The sequence below is a fragment of the Panthera leo genome, chromosome D2 (genome assembly GCF_018350215.1).
Source record: "Panthera leo isolate Ple1 chromosome D2, P.leo_Ple1_pat1.1, whole genome shotgun sequence".
NCBI lineage: Eukaryota > Metazoa > Chordata > Mammalia > Carnivora > Felidae > Panthera > Panthera leo.
In genome coordinates this window covers 56,450,972-56,478,152 of record NC_056689.1, presented here as the reverse complement: position 1 = coordinate 56,478,152, position 27,181 = coordinate 56,450,972, and the positions used below count along the sequence as shown (strand labels likewise).

General features: G+C 51.0%; 1 protein-coding gene across 3 annotated transcripts in view; it reads left to right on the top strand.

The window, feature by feature from the left end:
* The window catches only part of CRTAC1 (cartilage acidic protein 1), a 157,085-nt gene that overhangs the window by 73,827 nt on the left and 56,077 nt on the right, over positions 1 to 27,181 (top strand). For all 3 annotated transcript variants that reach the window (XM_042908092.1, XM_042908090.1, XM_042908091.1), the window contains exons 3-4: positions 10,035 to 10,231; positions 23,298 to 23,434. In XM_042908092.1, the coding sequence (XP_042764026.1) occupies positions 10,035 to 10,231; positions 23,298 to 23,434 (334 nt within the window). The remainder of the gene's footprint in view (positions 1 to 10,034; positions 10,232 to 23,297; positions 23,435 to 27,181) is intronic.

The following is a 27,181-nucleotide window of genomic DNA, read 5'->3' as shown; positions in this document are numbered from 1 at the left end:
AGGCCTCTCACACTGGAACTGAGGAAGGAAAGCATCCGCCATCTGTGCTGAAGCTGAGAGGCAAGGCTGAGAGTGTTGCCACAGGCCAAGCCTTGTGAAGGAAGATGATGTGAGAGAAGGAGGCCGACAGACAGAGGGAAAAGGAAGAGGAATGGAGAAATGAAGTCTTGATAAGCTTCTGGTCAGAACTCTGGTTCCAGTCACCCCGAGGCCTGGGTGTACCCTTTCTATTCTGGCATCTGAGCCAATAAATTCCTCCATTAGTTTAGGTGGAGTGTTCGCCACTTGCAGCCAAAGAATCCTGATTAACACAGCCTCCATCTGTCACCTGAATCCCTCCTTTAATAGTTTAAGGGAGGCCTGCCTCCTCTCTTCGCCTTTTCTTGAGATAAATATGCAGTGAGGACTAGAGTCCTGGTCTTCACTATCGTCATCATCATCAACCTCATCATCATCATCAACATCAACAAAAATGACCAAGCGCTGTCTGTTCCTGGCATTGTCCTAAGTATAGTGGGGGAAAGAGCTGCAAATGGTAGTCTCTCCCTTCTGGGTGCTTCCATGCTCATCAAAATACAAGAAATTCCAAGGGCATAAAATACATGCTGAGCACAGATCTTCTTTAGAACAAGACATAAATCAATCAGTCTGCATGAAGTTTTTAAAGAACATAGATACTCATCACTACAGATTATTTTCTGACCTTTTGGTGCTAAACATCCCTTTCTTGAAAAGCCATCCACCCCCTAGAATAAAAGGTTTTTACCTCCATCTTAGAGTTACCTTCTTCTTTGTACTTTTTTGTGGGGTCTTCTCCAACCAGGTTAGCTCCTCATTCAGGATCAAATTTGTTTATTTGTTTGTTTGTTTTCTGGGATGCCCTTTCTAGACCTATCCAATTTACTCCACTATAAAGTCCCCAGCCCCAGATTTCTCATGATGCCTAGAACCCTCCCACTGCCAAAGTCTCCATTCCTTTAAGCTAATATCTGGCCTCTGGATATATCCTCGTACAGAATACAATCTGTAAATCTCCTGTTTAAATGTCTTCCCATATGTTTTCTGGTCCTATTTAACCTCAACAACTTTCAAACAATTAAATATGTAAAAAAGGAAAAAAAAAAAAGAGCGTTACACATATTTCCAAACAAATTATCTATGTTCAACATTGTACATTCAACAGATTTGTCTAGAAAGGAAAGAACAAGATAAACATGCAATTTATAAAGAATGAGAAAGAGGAATAGAAAAAACAGGGTTGTCTGGAATCCCTGTATTTCTTTTTTTTTAAGTTTATTTATTTATTTTGAGAGAGAGAGAGAGAGAATGCACAAGTGGGGGAGGGGCAGAAAGAGAGAGAGAGAGAGAGAGAGAGAGAGAGAGGATCTCAAGCAGGCTCCACGCTGTCAGCATAGAGCCCGATGCAGGGCTCGAACTCACAAACCATGAGATCATGACCTGAGCCAAAACCAAGAGTTGGGCACTTAACCAACTGAGCCACCCAGGTACCTCAAATCCCTGTATTTCTCATTACCCTTCCACTCTCAGCCTCTGCACAGACCATTAGAAATTCTGAGATCCAAGTATCACCCCAATGCATCCAGGCCTTCCTTGGGGAGACATGCCTACTGTGAAATGAAATGGCTGTCCTAGAGAATTCCACTGATTTACAAATACTCTTTCCTACTTTCCAGGAGAGAAAGCTCCTCTTCCCCTTAGATCTGAAATGATAGGTCATTATCTGAATCTTATTCCAAAAATTTAGTAGCTTAAAAATAATTTCTGATTTCTCACAATTCTGTGGGTCAGAAATTTGGGTAGGGCTCAGCTGGGTCATTCTTCTGCTCCACAGGCCATTAGTTGGTGTCACTGACTAGGCTGTTTTCAAGTGTAGGCTTGGCTGGACTGGACAGCCCGTGAGGTCCTCACTCAGGTATCTAGTGTGTAGGTGATCTTCCAGATGGTCTCTCCAGCGGGCTAGACTGGGCTTTCTCAGAGCATGGTTGTCTCAAGGTAGTTAAATTTCTTACATGGTGACTGGCTTCCCCCAGAGACCAAGGGGAAGCTGGTAGGTCTCCTACAGGCTAGGCCCTGAACTGGCTCAACATCACTTCCATTCCACCATATTCTGCAATCGAGGCAAGTCACAGAGCCTGCCCAGATTCAAGGGGAGGCAAAACAGATTCTACTTCTTGATGAGTGGAGTAACGTGTGAATACAGAGAAGAAAGAAAATGATGGCAACCATCTTTGGAGGTCATCTATCACACCACGTTTAACTCCTTCACTCACTTAAAGGGAACATGCTTTTGTTCATTTCTTATCCTTAAATAAACCACCATATAGGGGACCCTGTTCACCTTAGGCAACTCTTCTCAACCCCTTTTATCCCCACACATTATTTCACCTCACAGTCTCCATCCTCAAACCTAAAATGTTCCTTACATTTCACCTATACTCACCCTGAAATACTTGTGTCAGAAAACTGTGTATTCCCAAGTGCTGACTCCAAATTAATTTTTACTAGAGCTTATTCTAATTTTGCATTCTGTTATGATAATGATCACTTAGAACTTGTAATATAACTATAAAATAAGGCTGACAGTCCTTTAAGCCAGGGGTTGGAAATCTTTTTCTGCAAAGAGCCAAATGGTAAATATTGTCAACTTCGGAGGTTTACAGTCTGTCGCAACTCCTCAACTCCTCAACTCTGTCGTATAGGAAAAGTGAAAAACAGCCATAGAAAATACATCAATGAGTGAACATGTCTGTGTCTCAATAAAACTTTTTTTAAAATTTTTTTTAAATGTTTATTTATTTTTGAGACAGAGAGAGACAGAGCATGAATGGGGGAGGGTCAGAGAGAGGGAGACACAGAATCTGAAATAGGCTCCAGGCTCTGAGCTGTCAGCACAGAACCTGACGCGGGGCTTGAACTCATGGACCGCGAGATCATGACCTGAGCCGAAGTCGGTTGCTTAACCGACTGAGCCACCCAGGCGCCCCGCAATAAAACTTTTTTTACAAAAATAGGTAGCAGGCCATATGTGGCCCAAAGACCATAGTTTTGCTGTTCCCTGCTTTAGACTAAGGAATGAGTATGTCTTTCACTTTATTTTGTCTAATAATTAGCTTTTGACTTTCAGAAAGTCACTCTTCTCTGAAAATCATTTTTTTCATCTATAAATGAGGATATTGAGGGTCACCTGGGTGGCCCAGTTGGTTAAGCATCCAACTCTTCATTTCGGCTCAGGTCATGATCTCATGGTTCATGAGTTCAAACCCCACATGGGGCTCGGTGCTGACAGTGCAAAGCCTGCTTGGGATTCTCTCGCTCTCTCCCTGTCTCTCTCCCTGTCTCTCTCTCTGTCTCTCTCTCTCTCTCTTTCTCTCTCTCTTTCTCTCTCAAAATAAATAAATAAATCTTTAAAAATTAAATAAATAAGGATATTGAAGTGAACAAAAATAAAATACCCCCTTATGCCCATAGTTGTGAAAATGCCACACATCTTTAAAACTCTGTAGAGGACATGCCCAAGATGGCCACAAGATGGGTTGTCTCTCCGTGATAATGTCTCAGAGTCCTGTTGGTATTTCCATGACTTTATGTCCTTCCAAGAGTCTCTCTATTTGTTTCTGTAGGTCTTCATATCCCCTTATCCATGTGTCTCTGTTTCTATATGGGCCATTCTCTTTATCTGTGTTTATGTATGTGATTTTCTGTCTGTGCTCAGGGTTTCACTGACCCTCAGTTTTCATCTGTGTGCATTCTTGTGTGTCTCTATCTTGTTTCTTTGTGTATACATAACATCTTTCTCTTCTTTCTGCCCTGCCTCTCTCCCCTGACTATAATGTTGAATAGCTGCATATTTTTCATTATTTCCTTTTAGAATGAAAAAATTTTCCTGTTCTTAATTTTCAAAATAGATATAGCATATTTTATATATTTTTCATATTTTATATGCTGTATATTTTTTAAATTTCCATTTATGTACAATGAGATATCACATGTAAATTCCTTAGCACAATATCTAATATTCAGTAGGTACCCAGTAATTATTATGTCCTTTTATCTGGCTTCCCTTTATGTAACTGCCTAAGTGACTTTTTTTTTCACATGGGTCAATGATTCTCAACAGAAAAGAAGGTAGATCCTCTGTATCTTTCTAGAACACTTTATTGTTCTGTCCCATCCTTACCCAGGGCACCAGCCCCCAGCCTCCTCATTGTCATTACTATGTCTGTACACATCTTGTGGGAACTAGTAAAAATAGGAAATCAAAGTTGATTTTTGCTCACCCACCCAGTGATGATCCCATACCTTCCACAGCTTCTTCTCTTTTGTTCACTCGGCAAGTATTTATTGAACGTTCACTATGTACTCAGTGATGTGGATGAACAAAGCAGACACCGTCCCTGCCCTCACAGAGCTTATGGTTTACTGGGAGAAATCGGCAATAACTATGCACCTGAACGAGAGCAGAGCAGTGGGTGCACGATTGGATTGGAATACTGGGGAGGGAATGATCTCTCTGAGCTGCCTTTCAAGGTGGGACCCAGAGGGTGAGCAGGAGCCAGCTTAGGACAAAGCAGGAGGGAAATGGAGGACACTTCCTAGGACAAAGCAAGAGGTCATGGGGCTGAGGTGGCACCAGGAACTGAAAGGAGACCAGCATGGTTGGAGGAGGTCAGCAAGGCGGCAACAGACCGAGCCAGGCTCCCAGGCCAGGCATAGTGAGGGGTCATTCCAACATTAAAGGGGGCCACCAAAGGGTTTTAAGCAGGAGAGTGGCTGATCTGGTTTACGTGTTTCAAAAATGTTTCTGGCTACAGTGTGGGGGAATGGTTAGATTTTAGGGGCCGGAGGGGAAGCAGTGGAAGGAGACTCTCCAGAGATGGTGACAGTGAGTGAGGAAAGAAGAGAAAGCATTAAATATTTTAGGAGGTAGAAATGACAAGATTGGCCGATGAATTAGATGTGAAGACAAGGGGGCGGAAGAGCAAGGCTGGCACCAGGGTGCCCGTTGCAGGGAAGGGGGGTGCCGAGCAATCATACTTCCATCTTGGGCACGTTCCATCGGAGGCTAGTGCGGAGCATGCAAGGGGAAATGTCAGGCAGGCCGTCGGATGTAGGAGTCTGTGCTCGGACTAGGGATTCGGGTCAGGGATGGAAATGTGGGGGTTGTCGGTCGTGGGAATGGATGTCATCCACCAGTGGAAGGGGACAGAGAGAGGAGAAAGGGGCCCAGGAGCAGGGAGAGAAGGAAGAACCTGTAAAGAGGAAAAGGAAGGGGAACCAGAGAGGGAAAGGAGCCAGGACAGCATGCGTCCTCAAAGCCAAGAGTGCAGGGTGTTTCAAGAGGGAGTGGAGAGAGAGCAGGCCCGCACACCGGGTGCAGCTGGGATGCCGAGGGAGATGAGGACCGAAAGCCTGTCCCCAGATGTGGCCCCATGAAAGCCACCTGTGACAGTAATAAGAGTGGCTTTGCTGGAGTTGGGGGGAATGGGGGTGGGGGTGGGGTGAATGGGTGATGAGAGAACGAGGACCACCTGTGAAGACAAGTATCCAAGAAGTTTGGTCGTGAAGGGGAAGAAAGAAACACGCTGCAGAGGATGAGAGATCAAGGGTGAGGTGTTTGGGATAAGAGATACAAGGAGCGGAGGGGGGCCAGGGCTCAGCCCGCTAAGCATCTGATTATTGATCTTGGCCCAGGGCATGATCTCATGGTTCGTGGGTGCAGAGCCTGCTTGGGATTCTCTCTCCCCCTCTCTCTCTGCCCCTCCCCCTCTCATACTGTCTCTGTCTCTCTCTTTCTCGCTCAAAATAAATAAACTTAAAAAAAAAAAAGAAACACTAGGGTGTGTTTGGAAACTCAAAATGATCAGTGAAGAGCGAGATTGTGCCTCAGCTTTTGTGTTACTTTTCATAACGATGAGAACTTAGAATTGTGTAACTCTTCACAGCTTACCGAGTGTTATCACACACACTGTCTCAGCCTTACAGCCATGCCATGAGGTACGTAGCAGCCCTGAGTTAGGGATGAGGCAGTAAGGGACATGTTCAAGGTCACAGCCAGGAAGGGGCAGGGCCAGGCCCCCATGCCCACACTGCTCTCCTCCCCTAACCCAAAGGCCCTCCCTGTCCACAGCAGTCCTGTCCCAGAGGACGGGCACCAGAATTAGCTGGCACTCACACGGTATGGGTTGTGCCCTACCAGTGTCTCTCAGGCAGGTTTTCCAGTTGCCACCAAGCCAGTCACTTCTGCCTGCTGGCCCAGCTTTGATGTTATGAAGTCACGGCTGCTTTTCAAGAACACAAGACCCTGTCCCACTTCCCAAGCCCCTTTAACTGAGCCTCGGCTCTTCCTGAATTTCTGGAAGAAACCAACGATTTCTGGCAGGTGTCAGAGAGAGGATATGTGACATTTCACATCCCTCACCTCCAGCCCCTGAGGTTTGTCAACATGGGGACTGCCACCCAGAGAGACCGTGGGTGGGTTAGTGACTGTGGCCAACCTCGGTGCCTCGGTGTCCACATCTGTAAAATCCTGTAAAATCCATGAGGGTGAAGTGCGATGGTGGGTATACGGCGCTCAGAAGGGTGCTTGGCACGTGATGACTGCTCTATTGATGCTGCTCGTGACTATTTTCATCCTCTCACTCACTCATACGTTGGACAGACATTTGTGGAGCACCTTCTCAATGCCAAGGATCGCTGTAGGCACAGCAAATGCAGAGATGTAGCCACATGCTTCCTGGGCTCGAGAAGCATATGTTGTAACGAAGGGAAGGGATGTTGGAACACAAACAGCTCTGCCCTCGCAGGAATAAGCGAGGTGCAAAACACCGGGTACCCGGAGAAGAGAGCGCATCCAGGCGAGAGGCAGTCGGTAGGGGCAGGCTGCGGGGGAGGGCGGGAGGGGGAGATCATTCCCCACGGAAGGGGGCAGCTGCAGCTGAGCAAAGTCACAGGAGCTGGAGAAGGCAGAGACTGTTTGGGGGTGGGGGGCCGGTGGTGAGGAACCCGACAGGAGCATCTGCTCCGGGGAGAAGAGGGGAGGGGATGAGACTGGTTATCCTGGGGGAGGATTGTGGGAGGCCCAGATGTCAGTCCGGCAGACCCAGCAAGGGGCAGCCTGGGTGGAGGCAGGACGGTCAACTCTGCATTTACTTCTGGCTTCGCATCAGGGCTTTTTGGGAAGCCTAGCAAGATCTGTTGGTTTGGCTTCGTGTCTGTCGTCCTTAGGGGGGGTGGTGGGAGGGAAGGGGCCACAGTGTCAAGATTCGCCCCAGGCCGCCAGTTAGGTTTAGGCAGGACTCCACGGCACCTACCCCTTCCGTAACAGATGGAGGAACTTGAACCTGCCTGGTAACCCCACCCCGCTAACCCCTAGGGAATGCCCTGGAACTAGCACCCCCAAGCTCTCCAAAGAAGAGATGATTCAGGGCCATCTGCTCCCCCAGGGCCACCACCATGGGGGAACAGGGACCCCCTGCTCGGTGGGCACACCTGCCACCGAGGCTTCAGGGCCAAAGGACTGGCCTCCAATTTGCACAGAGCCAGGCCCCTACCTCCCTGTGGCCACATTTGTCGACACGTGTTGTGACCCCTGAGTTAGTCCAGTTTGCAGAACAGAAACCCAGAACCTAGCAAGGGAAACTGACCAGCCCGAGGTTACAAAACCAATCTGGGGGAAAGTCAGGACCTGGGAAAAGTAAATGAGATCGAGGATGAGAACGTGCAAGTGCCGTGGGAATGGCAGGCTATTATCTCCTCCTTCATGGGCATTTCTCATGGTCGCTACTTTGGGGGAAGTCACCAGAAAGATAAATCAGAGAACCGGGAGCGTTGACACCATGGGCAGTGTGGAAAGAACACGGGATTTAGACCCTGGAGACAGTTAGAGGCCTGGCACGGCCACGTACCAGCTGTGTAACCTTGGACAGCTCACTGCCTCCCTGACCCTCAGTTTCCTTTTCTAGGAAAATGCCTTATCAACCCTCGTTCTTTGGGGCTGAGGTGAAACAATGCATCTGATAGTGCTTTTAATGAGCCCTGGGCTCTAGGACTGTGGTGTCTTGTGAGGAGCAGTAAGATGGTAGCAACCAGCAGACCTGGGGGCTTGGAGGACTAGTGTGCAGCATCCTGGCACTTTCTGTCCCTGGGGGTGGGAGCCAGCTGCTGCCGGTGCTGGAACCCAAGCGTTCTGTCTCTCCTGCCCAGACGCGCCCCATGGGTCATGCCGTGCCCTCGACTTGCAGACCTCAGACACTGTTCATCAAGGCGTGCAAGGCACGACCTTCCATCACTGGGTGCTGACGCAGCTCCCAGTGAGCTCTGCACCCCCACCCCACCTTAACACACTGTGGGTGCCAAAATGCGCCCGGCCAGTTGCTCAGCATTCCCCAAACTTCACAAGCTCTGCATCTCAGTGACGGAGGAGAGGCCCAAGTTGGATCAGTTTCAGGAAAACAAGAAGTGATTTCTCTCAAAGACCTTGGCGAGGTCTTTCCGCTCACCCCATCCCCACCCCCTGAGTGTTCTGGGCCAGGACAGCCGGAGGCCTGCAGCTAAACGTCACTCAGGATGTACACGCTTAGGTTAAAACAAAAGCAGGAGGCCGGGACTAATGGATGGACGTTGGCTGGGTTCCTTAGGAGAGCCTGGCAAGCTGGTGTTCCCTAGAGGCGGGAGAAGGTCTTCAGACATTCACGGCTATGCCTCCCGAGGGTGACCTTGGGCATGGTGCTTTCCACAGATGGAAAGGCAATGGGAAGAAATCGACTGTGGGACACCTAAACCCTTATGACTCAGACGTGGATTCTGAGGTTTCATTCGTTCAATCATTCAACAAGTATTTATTGAGCACCTATTGTGTGTCAGGGACTGTTCTAAGCCCTGGCAAACGAAACAGACAAAAACTTCTGCCCTTGGAGCTGATATTCTAGTGGGATCAGACAGAGAAGGAAGAGATAAACAAGAAGATAGGGAACGGTCTGCCGCTAGTAAAAGCTTCAGGGGAAGAGGGCAGGGATGAGGGATAAGAGTAGTGGGGTGGGGAGTGTTTGCAGGTTTCAGGAATGTGGCAGGAAGGCCTCACTGAGAAGCAACAACAGAGCCAGGGAGACAGCCGCGTGGATATCTGGAGGAAATGGCTCCTGGGCAGAGGGAACAGCAGGTGCAAAGTCCCTGAGGCAAGAACATGCCTGGGGCTTCAGTGCAGCAAGAGGCTGAGTGGCTGCAGGAGAATGAGACCGGAGAGATGACAATAGATGAGCATTTTAATCTTTCATATGGAGTCCCTTAGAAAAAGAGATCCAACGGATCCACCCACTGACTTTCAATGTGTTTGTAATCTCCGTTCAGAGGTGCCCATTTCATGCTACTGTGTTTAAATGCCTGGGCTCTGTCAGGAAAGAGTCATTCCAAACCTCAGCAACAAAGCCTCTGCTCTTCCAGGGCTCGTTTGTGCAGCAAGTGCCTGCGTCCAGGACCTAGCACCTGACACTTACTAGCTGCATTACCTTGGGGAACGGCATCCTGACCCTCATTTTCTCCAGTGCAGCTCATTGGTTGCCTCGTCTGTGAAAAGCATTAGTAATACAACCTCCCATGCCCACCCCACTTGCTTATTAGATTTAAATTAGTGAGATCATCAATATGAAAGTGTCTTTTACATTGAAATGGGCAAGGTAGATCTAGGGGGGCGGTCATTTTCTTCAGTGAAGCCCGTGGTAAGGGGATTGTCACGGGCTGCCCATCCTTCTGTGCCACTCTGCTTCTCATACTGTGTCCCATGTGGGCCCAGCTGACTCTTACTTTAAGTGAGTCTGTATCTGATTCAGGGACACTCACCAAACACCCAGGGACTCCTAAATGAGCCAGGACTGAATTGCGCCCCCCCCCCCCCCTACTGACCTGTCTGGGAGGATTTTCCAAGCCCCATTGCTGGGGGGGGGGGGGGGGCGGGGGGCAGGGACCCCAGGTGAGCCCAGCTGCTCCTCCTCAACACCCCCTCCCCCTACCTCCTCCAGGTACAACGGCCCCAACCTGGTTCTGAAGTATGACCGGGCCCAAAAGCGACTGGTGAACATCGCAGTGGATGAGCGCAGCTCCCCTTACTATGCACTGCGGGACCGGCAAGGGAATGCTATCGGGGTCACAGCCTGCGACATTGACGGGGATGGCCGTGAGGAGATCTACTTCCTCAACACCAATAATGCCTTCTCAGGTAAGGGTGTGGGGCCCTGGGCCTCTTCCTGCTTCCCACCCTCTTCCTCCCAACACCAGCTGGAGGTAGGGCCTTCCGGGCCCTGGCCTTCCTCAGGCTACTGTCACGGGCTCCCCCAGGCGTAGACCCCTGCTGCCTCCAGCACCTCTCTCTGTCCCAGCAGAGACCCCCAGGAGGACCCCTTCTTCCCTTGTAAATGAAGCTTGTTCTCAGCTCCCAGGCCCTGGGCCTAGAAACTTTGGAGCATGAATGGAGGAGACCCGTTCTCTCCCTCAGACTTTCTGTCCTCCTTGCCCCCCAGTCCTCCTAACCCCTCCCCTCCTTTCCCTCCACTGCTCACTGGACAGATGGCCCCCTGGAATCGCCCTCTATGCTGCTTCTAGGGGACCTTTCAAAATGCTTTGAAATCCTTCAAGGGCCCCCCACAGCTTTTAGCTGAGCTCATTTATTCACGCCACAAATTCCTGCTGAGCACCAACTCCATTCCAGACTAGAGGTACTAGAGGCTGGGGATACAACTTGGAAGAAGACGGACTTGAGTTCGTGGAGCCTTTTCCAGCCCAAAGTGTCTCATCTGACTTACCTGGGGGTCTTGTATAAATGCACATTCTGACTCAGCAAGTCTGCATGGGGCCCAACATCCTGCATTGCTAACATAACTCCCAGGCTATGATGATGCTGCTGGTCCAGGGACCACACTTTGAGTAGCAAGGCCCTACAAACCAAGGAATGGCTGAGGAAAATTGATGCCCAGAAGGCTAAGTAATAGTAACAATAATGGTAACAGCTAATACTTAAGTAGCACCTACTGTGTGCCAGGCCTAGATCCAAGCACTTTATATTAATCATCTCATCTAAGCCTTGCAACAACTCATTTAGGTAGGTTCTGGGCATCCCACTTTATAGCTGAGGAGACCAAGGCACAGAGGTCACATGACTGGCACAAGGCCACAAAACTTGTAAGTCCCAAGATTCAAACCCCGGAGTCTGACTCCAGATCCGCCCTTTAATTAAGATACACCCAAGCCCTGGGGTACCTGGGTGGCTCAGTTGGTTAAGTGTCCAACTCTTCATTTCGGCTCAGGTCATGATCTCATGGTTCATGGGTTTGAGCCCTGCATCGGGCTCTGTGCTGACAGTGCAGAGCCTGCTTGGAATTCTCTGTCTCCTCTCTCTCTCTGCCCCTCCCCCACTCATGCTCGCTTTCTCTCTCTCTCTAAATAAGTAAAAAAAAAAAAAGGAAAGAAAGAAAGAAAAGAAAAGAAAAAAAAGATACTCCATGGCCTTGCTCAATCCTATGTCCTCAGGACCCAGTGGAGAGCCTGACTCATAGTGGGTGCCTAGTGTTGCACAAGTTGGGGGACTATGTACTTGGGGCTAAATATCAAAATGGTTCCCAGCCCTTGACTCTCCCATTCTCTCAAGCCTGAGTTCAGCCCACTAGAATGAAGTCCATTCCCATGGGGCCACATCTGCTGGGAAGTCCCAGGCCATAATGTCCTCCTGGGGCACTCAGAGCCTCATGTCCCTAAGGGGCCAGGTGGGACATGCGTTGGACTCTTCCAGATGGCAGCAGCCTCTTCGGTTGGTCTAGACAACACCCTATAGTTCAGACTTTATGTATTCACCATCCTGGGCCCTCCCAATCTCCTAGAGGCAGGTGATTGCCTGGCTCTGGGGTTCACCTTCCCCACCTCTTCCCCAGCCCGAGCACACACATTAGCTTTCCTTGGGCCCATAATGTTGCCCCCACTGGTTTTTGAGGCCAGGCCAGAATCCAGCCCCTAGACTGCCCTGATGTTGAGCCCTGCCAGTGGCATGAATGGGAGAGGAAGAGGTTGGGGCCCGTGCCAGGGGCAGGGGCCGACACAGGCGGGGCTGACTGGCTGGCGGCCAGCCTTGTGCAGCCAAGAAACAATGAGCCACAGCCCCGAGTGGTGTTTTATGGGTTTTCATCTCATCTTGCCACCAAGTGAGGCCTGAGAGATAGTAATTATCCCTACACAAATATCAGGGCATGATTACCCAGCTGGATTTACTGCCCTCTCTCCAACCAAGCCAAGATTGGATTAGGACACAATTAATTGATGGGCTGATCAACCCTTTAAGTTGATCAAGGTCAGGAGGGGAGCAGCAGCAAGGGACAGCGGTGAAAGGGGTGAGTCCCCAGGAAGATGTGGGAGGGCAGGGAAGCAGAAATAGGGAGAACTATGGAAGGCGGGGGGGGGGGGGGCGGTGTTCAACATAGGCTTGGCAGGCAGGATGCCAGAGGAAGGGGACAGACTCTCCTCCCTACTCACCGAACAAAGAGCACCTGGGAGGAGACATCAGGTGGCTCTGAAGCAGTAGCCCCTCCCATGCTCTTGGAGTGTTCCATTGTGAATCCTAGGACAGAGGTGCTCAGCCCCAGCTGTACATTAAAATCTCCTGGGGAGCTTTTATCACTCCCAGTTCCCACAGTGCACCCCAGTGCAGTCCAATCCGAATCTCTGGGGGGGTGGGACCCAGTTAGCAGACTGTAAAGCTTTCCAGGTGATTCCCATGTGCAGTCAAAGTTGAAAGACTAACCAACCCCCCACCCCCGCACCAGTCATGTTAGTTCCGTGCCCAGCCTAGCCTAACCATGGCCCCATTCATTCATGAATGTATTCATTCATTGGACAACTATTTAATGAGCACCTACTGTGTGCCAGGCTCTATTCTAGGCATTGAGGATGCCCTATGAATGAAACAAAAATCCTACCCTCCTGAAGTTTACACTGTATGCCCAGTACAGCTATATATTTCTCTAGGTACCTGACTCTCATGGACTCTAAAGTCCTCATACCGGCACCCCCAGCCCAGCTAGATTTGGAACGTTCTAAGAGCACAGTCAAAACCTGATAAATAAATCCCGAAAGAACAGACAAGGCATGAGTCATTGGGCCTGAGAGAAGGTGTGCCAACCAAGGTAAGGCAAGGGGAGGCAGCAACATGGAAGACCCCCAGGAGGTCCTGGGCTTCCTGGGTTGGAGGGCACAAGTGTTCATCTGGGAGAGGCTGGAGCTGGGCCCCCAGCGCTGGGGTAAGGGCGACAGTGCCCAGCAGCCTCAGCTCCAGACGTGCAGCTCCCGGTGACCTTCTGTGGGTTCGAGTTCATTTTTCAGTTGGGTGATTCAGTCGATTCATCGACAGTGGGCAGGTGTGGAGCTGGGATATTTGTGCCACGTCAGCGCCTCCTTGGGTCCAGCTGGCACGATGCTCAGCCACTGCCACCCTGCCCACTGTGGGGAACCTGAGATCCCCTCTAGGAGCCCTGCCAGCCCACGCCTGCCCTGGCATGTGCCTGGGAGGGACCTGTGGAAGGACAGCCCTGTCCCCTCCCTTAGCTAGTCTTTGGGATGTCAGCACTGGTGTCCTGGAGAAGGGTTGAGACCCTGCATCCTGGCAGTGGGGGTCAGTCTGTACAACACTGGGGTCTACAGTGGGGTCTACAACACTGGGTGACTTCTTTCAGCCTCAACCCCTTCATCTGTAGAACACGAAAAATTCTATCAACTTCATAAGCTCAGCTCCCTCCATGAGCTCCGTAGACTATATCCAGAGTCTCTGTCGTGGCCTACAACACCCCTCCTTGGTGTGAGCCAGATTGCCCTTCTGACCTCGTTGCCTCCACTCACTCACTTCCTCTTGCTCACCATGTTCCCACCTGAGGCCTTCATACCTGCTGTTCCCTCTGCCTGAAATGTTTTTCCCGCCACTATTGTCAGAAATCACTCCTTCCCTTCATTCAGGCTCATCCCCAGATGGCCTACCTACCATCCCCAGATGCCCTACACCTTAAATCCCTATCTGTCTCTGCTACCTTAATTCACTTTATTTCTCTTCCTAGCACTTAGCACTACTGAAAGTATGTTATACATTTGTTGTTCATCTCTCCTACTCAGCTCCACAGGTGTAAAAACTTTGTCTTGCTTGCTGCTGTGTGTCCAGGCCCAAAGAAGTGCTGATGTCACTTAATAAACATTCAATACATACATTTGAATGAGTAACTGAGATACTCAATGAAAAGCACTTATAATGGTGTCTAGGACTTAATAAGTGCTCTCCAAGCAATAGCCATTATAATCCTGCAGCGTGAAGCAAGTCAGAGGCTTTAGAAGTTTCCTGGGCAGAGGGGTCAGGCCTCCCTCCTGGCCCATGGGAGAGAGAGACTCTAGGAGCAGAAACAGAAAAGGACCATCATGTAAACAAGTACCACCCAGATAAGGGTACCAGGGGGGCATGGGTTAAGGATTAAGAATTGGAAGATAGGTAGGAGGGAGGGAACAGAAAGACTGACCACAATTCCAGGAAGGCCTGGGCCACAAAACCAGCTTATGGCTTAACTTAACTGGAAAAATACAAGCCAGTGTGGTTCAGATAATACATTACTTGGTGAAAACCAGGTAGGAGGGGATGTAGGACAAAGGGGGACCAGAGGCTGGTGCCAGCACCTCCCTCGCCATCCAAGAACCCAGGACCTCCTACAGCTCCCGGTCAGAGCCCATCGCCCTAGGGATCTGGCGCTAGCCAGCCTAGCTGCTGTCCTGTGTGGCCCCGAGTTCTCCTGCCCATGTAACCTTGAGTAACGGTGGTGTGGGTAGGGGATGGGCCAGCGGCAACTGTGAGCCCCACCACTTATGTTATTTTTACTCGCTGAGTTCAACAGAATAGTCACTAATAATCTGCTGCCTTCAATCTGCATATACCTCCCTCCTCTTCTACCGAAACAGTAGTGTGTACTCTACTCACATGGCTGCTCTTGGTTTGTTTCATTTAGCAATCAATTTGGGGTATTATTTCACAGCAGCACACAGATAGCTTGCTCATTCTTTTGATGGCTGTGTAGTACTCTACTGTGTTGATTTGCCATTCACCAAATCGGTCCTCTGTTGATGAACATTTAGGTTGCTTTCAATCTCCTGCTCCAACAAGCCGTGCCACCAAATGAATAAGTTTATGCAACATACCATTGTCCACAATGGCAGGTGCGCCTGTAAGGTGAGTTCCTACAAGGGAATCACTGCATCAGAGGAGCATACGTGTGTGGATTTGATAGGCATTGCCAAACCACCCTTCAAATGGACAGTCTAATGACATTCCATTTGGCCCTGACGCGAGTGAGCATTTCCCAACATTCTCATCGACACAATGTGTCATCATTTTTAATATTTGCCAACATTATAGGAAAAAATTGGTACCTAAATGTAGTCTTAATTTTCATTTTTCTCTAAACGAGTGAGGCTGAGCATATTTTTATGTATTTGAGTCTCTGCTCATCGTCTTTGCCCATTTTTTCTATTGATTATTGGCCTTTTTCTTATTGATTTATAACACCTCTTTATAAATTAGGGAAATTAGTCCTCTGTCTGTAATGCATGTTGCAAATAGTTTCCCCTTGTTTGTCATTTTTGTTTTGTCTTTGTTCATCGCGGGTTTTGCAATGCAGAACAATTTTAGGTTTATGAACTTGGATTTATCGCGGTTTTTTCTGACGGCTTGTGGGCTCTGTGTCGTCCTTAGGCCACCGGGAGGAGCTTCTGTGCCCTCTCAGAGGGAAGGGGTCAGTCACTGTGCCAGAAAGGAAAGGGGACGGAGGGCGGGTTGCACTTCCAGCTTCTGCCCACACCACAGATGAGCCACCTGCTCTTGAAAGCACCCCTGGTCCGGCAGCTCCCTCAGCCAGGCCACTTGCAGCTACACCCAGATACGCTGTCTCTTGCAACTCAGAGTGTGTTCTGTGGCCCAGCAGCACCGGCAACAGCCAGACGCTCAGGCCCTATTCCAGACCTACCAGACCAGAATCTGCATTTTAACAGGATGTCCTTGACTTCCTGTGCCTCGTAAAGCCTGAGTACCTGCTCAGTCTCCACCTTCTATCCTAGTCGGCTCCCAAGGTCTCCTCATCCCCAGCCTTGTTTCCTTTGGATGCACAGTGCTGATTTTCAGCTCACCCAGCCTGGCCCCCTTTGGGAAGAAGCTCATGAGTGCTCAGGTTCCCTCCCCTACCCCTATGGGGCTCATTTACATGTGGCCCCATAAGAAGGCAGGATGGATGAGGCTGTCAAAGCAGTTCCATAAAGAGTATGGGGCCCCAAAGGCCATTTTCTCAGAATGAGGTTCCTTAGGAGTCAGGGACTGGAGTGCCCTCCACCAGCACCCCTCCAGCTCTTTAATACAAGGTGGGATGGGGACACTTTGAAGTCAGGCCACTGTTTGAAGCTCAGCTTTGCCACTTAACACCGGATGTGCATCTCTAAGCAAATGACTTAACCCTCAGAGTCCCAATTTCTCTCTGTAAAATGAAGAACCTACCTTCCCGACACGACATGGAGAGGGCTAAATGAGCTGATATGAGTGAAGCATCTGGCAGGGGTTGGTCAAGATTTCCCTCTTCACCCAGGGATGGAAGGAGGAAGACTGGGGTCAGAAATTATACCATGGCCAAGGGAAGTCTAGGTTCCTTCTTTATTAAAATGTCCTTTGCCTAAACTAGTCCTTTCTTCCCCTGAGGCCATCACAGCTTTGCTGGCTTTCCGTTGACTAAGTCTTATAAAGCATTTTATATTTAATATCAGCTTATACAGTTGTCTCCTGGGATGTGGCTCATTGAGGACCTGGAGTGGTCATGCCCTGTAATTCCCCGGATGATGATGGTGGCATGGTGGTGATGATGAGGGTGGTGATGATAATGATGGTCATGATGGGGAAGATGGTGAGGAGTGTCATGATGACGGTGACAGGGGTGGTGGTGATGATGATGATGATGATATTTTTTTTTATTTTTCCAAGTTTATTTATTTTGAGAGAGACATAGAGCAAGTGGGGGAGGGATAGAGGGGGAGGGGAGAGAGAAAATTCCAAGCAGGCTCCATGCTGTCAGCGCAGAGCCTGACGTGGGGCTCAAAGTCACAAAACCATGAGATCATGACCTGAGCCAAAACCAAGAGTAGGAGGACACTTAAGCAAGTGAGCCATCCAGGTGCCCCTATTATTTTTATTATTTATGGAACTGATCATGTGCCAGATACTGTCCTAAGTACTTCACATACGGTATAGAATTTAACTCTCACAACAGCCTGATGAATAGGTGGCCGTTCTCCTTATCCGATTTTACAAATAAGAAAAAGACAAGCTGATGACTTGCCTAAGGTCACCCTAGGCCACGGACGTTGCTGGCTCCCTCCTTAACCCCGCTGTTTGGCAGTAATCTCTTTACCTTATGAAGGAAGTTGGAAGCGGAGCCCTCTTCCCTGCCACACACATAGCTCACTCTTCTCTTTGCCACCAATACCAGACCACAAGCCAGGTCATCTCCCTGAGGTGGGGGCAGCCCATGGGGGAGGAGGCACTCAGGCCAATGATCCTTAGGAAGAGCCCTTTATGATCCAAACGCACCCTCCTAGTGGCTCCAAGTTATCCTCTGGGGACAGAGCTTGATGTGGAGGGGATGACAGAATGGTGACTTGGGGGCCACTTGCTTAACACTGCTGCCCTCAATGCAGAACCTTCCCCTTTTACTTGTCTGATGATTCCCCCATCTCTGCCCCTTCTTCCTCCTACACCCGAATGAGTCTGCTCCTGGGACACGTTCTTTCTCCTCTGCCCCAGCTCCAACCTCACTGCTGTGCAAGCTGTTCTCCTTTGTGGCCAGTGACCTCCTGGACATGTCTTCTCTCCACTTTGGGACCCTGTCAGATGCAAGTGGCCACTCCCAGCTGGCCCAGCCTCCCTGTTTCAGTAGCTGTCCCTACATTGTGGACCTCTCTCACCCAACCCCCCCTGCCCTTCATGCTCCAGCTTCCTGTAGCCCGTGCTTCCTCTCACTCCCCCTATCATCACAGAGGTGTCCGCCTTTTCCCCCTTGCTAGCTCACTCCTCACTCCACTGCCAGGTTAATCTTCTGGAAACACTGTCTTCCCCAGATCAGAACCACCAAGGCCCCTTCACCGTCAGTCTTGGAATTAGTGGGTCTCTCCTGCCCTGCCATGTTTTTCCTCCTCAACCTCCACAAACTGTCCTCTCTGGCGTCTCCTCTGCATCTCTGTCTATGCACCCGGCCTGCCTAGAGCACCACCCCTCCACCTAAGCCATAGAGCGCAGCACACAGAAGCACAGGCTTTGAATCTGTCTCCACCACTTACTAGTTCTGTGACCTTGGGCAATTGACTAATCTCTCTGCCCCCTCGATTTCTCCACCTGTAAAATGGGTCTATACCAGCTCTCAAGGTGGCTGCGGGGTTTCGGCAAGAGGATGGCTGTAAAAGAGAATGCTTCACACAAAGCCTGGCCATGCCAAGTGCTCGATAAACAAGAGTCATTGTTGTTGTTACTCTGACCCTTCAAGTACGGGTACACATGCCTCCTCCATCACGAGGCCCTCCCTGCTCGCTACAGCCCCTTCCACCCTGACTCCGTGGCATCTCCAGGATGTATCATCCTGTCCTGTTTCTCAGAGCTCTAATAACTGTGGGGTCTTAGGTAGGTCCCTTGCCTGTTGTGCATCAGGTCAGGGGAATAGTGCCCACCTCGGGGGTTGTGGTGAGGGTTAGTGAATGAATATATGTGCCTGGCACATGACTGAATATACATGAAGTGCTATAGAAATGTTAAGTAATATTAGTTTCACTGTGGTCCCACAGCATCTCCTCTACTTACCCTTCCTGTTGTAGAATGGACTGTAAGCACCCTGAATCAGCGACCAGGACTCCTGCTTCTCTGTGGCCTCCTACTGCACTTGGTACCCAGCAGGGCATGATAGACCCCCCGAGCCTCACCTACAGGGCCTTCCCAGCTGGCCACCTGGCAGTAACTGGCAGTTCCAAGCCTCCTTTAATGCCAAGGTGCCAAAGTCAGGATGGGAATTGGGAGCCCCCAGACCTGCCTCTCATAGGGGCTGTGACCCCTAGCACCCCATGTCTTGCCCATGAACACCCTTCTCTTTCTCCCAGGCCTCTGCCCTCTCAGAGTCTCCCACAGGGGCTCAGGAGAGCCCCCCTCTTCTCCCTTCTTCCCGAGCAGCTGCCCCCCGACTTGGCGAGGGACCCCAGGGCAGAGTGCAGCTACAAGGAGCCAGAAGGCGGGATTAGATGCTGACATGGGCCGGAGGCCAGTGCCGGGTGGTTATTGCCAGTGCCATCGACCCACACAGCTCACTGTTTATCTGTCTTCCTGACACACCTAATTACCCAGGTTGCAGCTGCCAGAGCGTTTGCTCTTCCTAAATCACGGGCTCCCATCTCTCCTCACCCAGGCCTCCGGGCCTCTGCCTGTAGAGGGGCTGCCATTGATTTTGCCGTTCCCATTTATGATCTACAAGGCTCTGCATCGCTGTTGCACATTTTACCTTAATTAGTTTATTCTTCTGGGCGTCCCTGGTCAGCTCAGAAGCCAGGAGGTGGAACAGGGGAAGAAGCTAACAGCACATGGCGCCCTGACCCTTCTCCAGAGCCTGGGTGGACATCAACGCCCTAAGACAGCAGTTTGCTAAGAACAGTGCTAGGTCCACGGGATGTTAATAGATGAGCTGTGAAGAGGGGTTCCATGGCCAACTGTATTTGGGAAAGACTGTATTAAATGATTAAGCAGGGGCGCCTGGGTGGCTCAGTCTGTTAAGCATCCGACTTCAGCTCAGATCATGATCTCGCAGTCCATGAGTTCAAGCCCCACGTCGGGCTCTGTGCTGACAGCTCAGAGCCTGGAGCCTGCTTCGGGTTCTGTGTCTTCCTCTCTCTCTCTGCCTCTCCCCCGCTCACATTCTGTCTCTCTCTCTCTCTCTCTCTCTCTCCCTCTCTCTCAGAAATAAACATTAAAAAAAAAATTTAGATAAGATTAAGCAGGTAATTTATTGCAAGACTTTTTAAAAGTTTTAATAGACTGATGTCCATGGAGAAGCTCAAGAGGGGGGTGGAAGATGTGGTCTTTCCCAAACTCAGATGATCACAAAATCTTTTCTCCAGGCATCTCACAGAGACCAGGGTTCCATAAAGCACACTCTGGGAAATGTTTGTCTTGGGTGAGCGGGAGGAATGGGAGGTCATGAAGCCAACAGAGAGGGACAGAGTCATCCTGGTCCCATTTGTTCCTCTTGTCTCACTGAGGTAGGAACTCAACAGCGTGAGAAATTTCTGCCACTGAATGCACAGGTACCCATGGTGCTCTGTGAGCCCCGGCTGCCGGCAGCTGCCTTCTCACCCCGGCCCGCGCTTCACCAGAAGTTAACCAGGGTACTTCAGTGGGGACTAGACGAGCGGGAGGTTACCGCCTAAAGGGGCCCTGGTGTGACAGAGGAGGGCAGGGCCGCTCACTGTTGGGGGAGGCTGAAGCCTGCGGGGCCCTCCGCAGAGGTGCCCTTAGCGTCAGGAAGCAATGACCAGGCTGCCGCCGCCTCGGGAGCAGCCGTGAGCACGGCAGGCCAGGCCCACAGTCCTCTACCGCAGTCCTGAAATCCAAACCATTCTGAAAGCCTCAGGTGTTTTGTTTTTTTTTTTAAGTTTGTGGGAAAGTGAATTGATAGCAAAACCTGTCCTGGGCTGATGTGAGCTATTTATAGACTTTATTTATCCCACTTAGTGTGAATATTCATATATTTTACGGCAGAAATATTAATGTGTTTAATTATAGGGTGCTGCCCCATCCCTCTTGGGGGTGTTATGTAATAAATGGTGTGTGCGCTGTGTTACCTTTCTAAAATGTGAAAGAAAAAAATCTAAATTTCTAAATACATCTGGCCCCCAGGGATTGTGATGAGGTGCTGTGGGGCTGCTGTGAGCAATGCTGACCATGGCCCTGGGGCTTCAGTGCCTTTTTTTTTTGATGTGGATTTATGTTAGAGAGAGAGACAAAGAGAGTGAGAGCGGGGGAGGGGCAGAGAGAGAGGGGGACAGAGGATCTGAAGCAGGCTCCAAGCTCTGTGCTGACAGCAGAGAGCCCGACCTGGGGCTCAGACCCACGAACCATGAGATCATGACCTCATGACCATGAGCCGAAGTTGGACACTTACCTGACTGAGCCACCCAGGCGCCCTTTCAGTGCCTTTCATCGTAACTCCCACCGCCACAATGTGGGGGAGGAGGCACAGGAAGGAGTCAACTCCCTTGACCCCCAGGTGAGGAAACCAAGGCTGGAGAGGATAAGGAACCAGCAAGGCCTGAGCGGAAATTGGCGTGGGCACAGGCTCAGGCCATCGGAGTCAGCACCTGTGCTCCCATCCAGAACCAACTCCTCAGATGCCCCCATGGGCTTCCCTCCCAGCCGCCATGGCTCTGTGCAGACCCCAGATGTGGCTCCTCAGCCAAGCCTCCACAGAACAGACACCTGCAGGCCTCCTGGATCTGCTTTCTGCTCCCCTCAGAAAGGGCCTTTCCCTCCCCCAGATGGGCCTCTGCCCCTCTAGGAGAGTCAGGCTCCAGTGCCAGCTCCCTGGTGTCTGGCGAGCATTTGAGGCCAACTCCAGACCCCACAGGCCACGCACCAGCCCCCGTGGGTCCCTGTGGTCTGAGGAGATTCCCATGGGAGGCCACTCAGAGAGTAAAGCCTTTTGTTGTCTCCTGGGCAGAGCACCTGAGAGATCCTTTATATCCACCCTCACCTCACATGCTCACACTCCCACAGTCCTCTTCAGTCACTCGTTTCATGCACTGACTCTCGCCAGAGCCCTGCAGTGCAGAGCTAATGTCCCTGAAGAACCTTCAAGAGTGGCCCATCTGTAACATGGCAATGACCACTTGGGTCTAGACCACTTGGTCTCATAGCTACCGCCTTGAGGGGGCACTGTGCTATAAGCCTTTGGGGTACATCATCTCACGTATTCCACACGGTAAACTTGACACAGTTATTACTGCTGTCCCATTTCCAGGGAAACTGGAGCTCAGAGATGCTAAGCAACTTGCCTAAAGTCAACAGCCAGCCCCCAGTAGTAGAATCTGGGTAGAACAGAGACCAGGACTGGGGCTTGTGTACTCTAAACCCAGACGTCTTAACCGCTGCAGCATGCTGCTTCCTTCCGCCTAAGCCCATGGCCTCTCCCTTGGGCCAGCCAGAAAGTCAAGTGCAGGGGCCTGTCCCCAGGTCCACTCTTCCCCAGGCTCACCTTCCTGACTTCTGCAGCTGCTCCTTGCGTGTGTTCCTATGCCAGTCCTTGCGAGCAGAACATGATCCCTCCTAAAATATGACTGCTCTGGGTCTCACAGGAGCAAGAAATAAACTAGGGGTGACAGCAGAGCAGGGAGCTTTGATCAAGTGGTCTTAGAAAAGCTTGAGCCTCCGGCCATCAGAAGTTCTGCTTCACCAAAACCAGGCTGCTTAGCCATGAATGTGCCTCAGGAGGCCACAGACCCCCTGCAGTTACATGTGGTATATCGTGTGGTGCATGTGTGTGCAACTCCCTAAGCTGAGGGTCCTCAGCCTCCATCCACTTCTCAAAGGGATAGAGACCACTGCTCCCTAGGGCCTCCCAGGGCTGCCCAAACCCTGCACACCACCTGGGTGCTGACGCTGCTGCCGTCCAGTTCCCCTGGGGGTGGGAAACAGATCTGTCAGAACCCCACTTCCAGCCCCTTCCTAGATCCGGACTTAGAGCTCCACCCACCAACCAGGATCATTTCTTCTCAGACCCAGATCAGGTCCTGCGATCCAGCAAAGAATGTAGGAGGCAGCTCCCGGGGAAAGAGAGATTCTGGGTTGAGTTTGGATGCTGAGATATCAGCAATCTCAGATCTCCTGGATGTTGCAGGAACATGGTGCAGAATGTGAAACCCAGCTGTTGAGAGTCATCTCGGACACACAGCAGTGGTAACATTTCTTCTGTAGTTCCTGAGGCCTGGGCTGGCTCTTTTCATAAGCCTCAGAGTCTCTTCTCTCAACTGAAAATACCTGAGTGCCCCCCAGATGGAGCCTCGCCTGCTTGAGTGAGTGCTGCGGGGTGCACTCACCTTGCCGCAGGTGACCCATCCACCTGTGGCCCCGACCACCTGTGGCAGGTGCCCCGAAACATACCTGCACGCTGGCCCGCCATCCACCGGCGCTCCCTTCCTCTTCTCTCCAGGGGTGGCCACGTACACGGACAAGTTGTTCAAGTTCCGCAACAACCGGTGGGAAGACATCCTCAGTGACGAGGTCAACGTGGCCCGCGGTGTGGCCAGCCTCTTTGCCGGGCGCTCCGTGGCCTGCGTGGACAGGACGGTGAGTTCAGGGGTGCGTGGGGGGCCTGGGGAGAAAGAGGGGGGCACGCAGTGATGGGAGAGCCTGGAGGGGAGCCAACAGGCAGACGTCCCCCGACAGAGTGAGGCTGTCCGGGGCAGAGCCCAAAGCTTCACCAGCAGCTCCCACCGTGCCTTGCACATAGTAGATACTACACATCAACAAGACTTGCAGGGTGAGTTGCAGTCTACTTTCATATCCTTTCTCCCTGGAGGCCCTCCCGGCAGCCAATGAGGAAACGGGTCAGGAGCTGTCATCATCATGTCCGTCGGGCAGAGGAGGGAGCCAAGGCCCAGCTAGGGGCAGTGGCTTGCCTGAGGACCCAAAATAGATTGGCAATGTGACTAGGATGTGAATCAGACTTCTCTAGCTCTAAACCTCGTGCTCATTCATTTTTTCAACCAGTATTTATTAAGTGCTTACTTTGTGCCAGGCATTGAGCCACAGAGCTCTCCCCGAAAATATTTGTGGAACAAATGAAGGCATGACAAAGAGGTTCATGGGTGGGTGAGTGGAGGGTGGCCCGAACGTCCAAGTACTCTAGTTAATCAAGAGCTCTGTCGCCGCGTTCGTGCCTGCTAGTCCACCGTACCGCAGGGGCCATCCCAAAGCAGGTGGGGAGGAAAGGCTGAGGGGGAGGGCAGGGGCAGATGCAGCCACCTGTCCTATGGGGTGGCCCAGCAGCCCCAGCCAGAGCAGGAGGCTTGCCGTGGAGGTGATTTATCCCTCCTGTCACCTGCTCCCCTCCTGCCCCCTCCTTGGCTTCCTAGACAGTCATCAGTAAATCAGGGACCCAGCTGCTGCCTAGCTCCATTCTGGGGGCAGGGGCGAGGGGCCTCGCTCATTTCAGGATTGAGATGGCACAAGGGGATTGGGGATTCAGTGTGAATCTTCACAGCAGGGGCCTCCAGGCCTTGGGAGAAGGCAGGTGCCAGGTATAAATATTTATTTCTTAACAAGCTGGCACTGGGAACAGAAGCCAAGCTGGGCTGTGAAGCCACATTTAGCCCTGACCTGAATCTTTGCCACCTGGACTCCTGCCTGGTGGGAGGGAATGAGGAGGCGGCAGCTCTGGGAGCGGCCCCCACCAAGAGTGAGAAGGGTCTGGGGGGTACCAGGCCCGGCCGCTGCTGGGAGCCTCTTCCCAGGCTCCTGCTTCCTGTCTTGCTCCTTCTGAACCAAGGCTTCCCACACGTGGCCAAGGTGGAAACCATCTCCGATCTGGTGACAGGGCCTGAAGGTTAATCACAAAGAGATGCACTCTTGTCCTAACAAGGTCTTCTGCACGCCCACGCCTTTAACCACAGGACAGAGGCACCACGTGAAATGAAAAAAGAAAAAGAAAAAAAAAAAAAAACATGCTTTGGCACACAGCACTGTAGGCAGGCACTTAGCGGCTTGCTCAACCCCAGCCTCAGGGAACTAGAAAGAACCCCTACAGTCAGTCTGCCACCAGGAAGGGGGCTGCTTTCTGTGTCCAGCCACCACTGCTGCCTCAGCAATCCCTGGGGCCTGAGAACTGTGGAGGGGAGCAGTAAGGTGAGGTCATGGCCACTCTGGAAATTGAGAAGTAGGTACGAAACCTGGTTTTTGGAAACCCAAAAGCAATCGTAATAATGACAGCTAACCTTAATAAAGTACCAACATACCAAGCCCTGTGCTCAGTGGTTTATATGCATCTTCCTCAATCTTCACAATAAGCTTATGAGGTACATGCTATCATTATCCCCATTTTACAGATATGGAAACTAAGGCTTCAGGCAATTAAGCAACTTGACCTTGGTCACATAGTAAATGGCAAGCAAAGCCGGGAATGGAGCCCTGCCTGCCTGAGAATGAATCAGACGCCATGGCTCCCCTGCTTCTGGGTGAACCCACAGCAGACACACATTTCTAACCACAGGTTCTGTTACAGTGTTCATCCTACTCCTTCCTCAGCCTCGCAGCCCCCACTGGGAGCCTTTTAATCTACCTGTTCCCAAAGTGTGGTCTCCAGACCAGCAGCACCAGCATTGTTAGAAATGCAGATTCTGAGGCCTGACCCCCACTCCACCCTCCAGACCGGCTGAGTCTGAACCCACGGTGGGTGGAGGGGAGCAGAAATCTGGGTTTGAACTAACCCTGCGGGTGACTCTGGTGCAGGCTGCAGTTTGAGAGCCATCTCGCAGGTAAATGTCTCAACCCTACCCCGTGCCCTTCCTGCCCTCTCCCCAGCAGCCCTCACTCCCTCTCGCCCCCAATCCTGGCACACTTGCCTGCCCTTTGTCTGCAGCTGCCTCATCATTCACCCACCTTTCTGGATCCAGCTGAAAGCCGGTCTCTTACAAGAAGCGTTCCCTGATCGATAATGATTATGCCTCATGTTTATATAGCATTTTTATCTCTCGGAGACCTTTCACATGTGTTGTCTCATTTCATCTTCTCAACAACCCTGCCAGGAAGCAGGGAGAATATGATTCCCCTTTAACACATGAGGAGACGTAGCCACAGGGGGCGAGGAACCTGCCCGAGGGCAAAAAGCAACTAGGGGCAGAGCCTGGATGAGGACCAAGCTAACACCCCTAGACCATGGCTCTCTGGGAGTGGTTCCTGGGCCAACAGCATCACCTTCACCTGGGAACTTGTTAGAAATGCAAACTCAGGGCCCACTCCGGAGCTCCCGAATCAGAAACTCAAGGGATGAGAGCCAGCGTCTGTGTTTTAACAAACCCTGCAGGCAATTCTGATGTAGGCTGAGGGTGAGCCCACTGCCCTGCTGGGAGTCTCTTTCCAGGCTCATCTCTGAGAATCACCTCACTGTCCCAGAGCGATTGTAGTCAAGGTCACATGTGAGTCTCTGCAGCCTTCTATAGCCATAACACATCTGTGTTTGTCAAGTTTTATCAGCCCAATACATTGAAGAAAGGAACTGGCTATAACGGAAGTTTATCAACATCCTAATTTCTAGCAGAGTGCCTTTCAGTTCATTTGGGCTTAAATTGCCCATTTGTTGACAGGACTGCTAACAGCCGGGAGGGTCAGGCATGGGCACGGGGAGGGCGCACTCTCCCCTTCGGGCCCGTTCATTCAGCCTTCATCCTGTCATTTCACACACATGTACCCCGCTTCTGGGATGGGCAAGAGCCTTTCAGGGTCCTCCCCCAGTCACGAAGCTGTGTTGCAAAGCGGTGCATCTCAGACTTCAGTTTTGCTCAGGGATCACGTGGGGGCTTGTGAAAATGCGGCTTCTGATTCAGCAGGCCTGGCGGAGGGGAGGGGTCACCGAGAGTCTTTATTTCCAACCTGCTCCCAGATGACACCGATGCTGCCAGGCCAGGGACCACGGAGGAGCGAGATTCGTGAAGCACAGAGTCCCAGGTGGCAGGATGGGGGCTCAGAGAACCAAAAAAGAAGGGGCATAAATATCTTTAGAGAACATCTTTTCCACCTTCTCCAGCTTCGGCCCCTGACACACCCTACCTTGCCTTTCATATTCCAGCAACACTGAACCAACTACTTGTGGTTCGCCTACATACATCATTCTCTATCACCTCTGCCTGGAAGGCTCTTTCCTCTACACTTCACCTGGCTGAGACTCCTCTTAGAAAACCTTTTCTGAACTCTGCATGGTTCAGTGCCCTTCCTCTGGGGGCCCTCTTCTGTACACCAGGAAATGCTGTACATATTCTCTTTCTTCTCTAAAATATTTTTAATTCCAGTAGAGTTAACATATTTATTTTTTTAATTTTT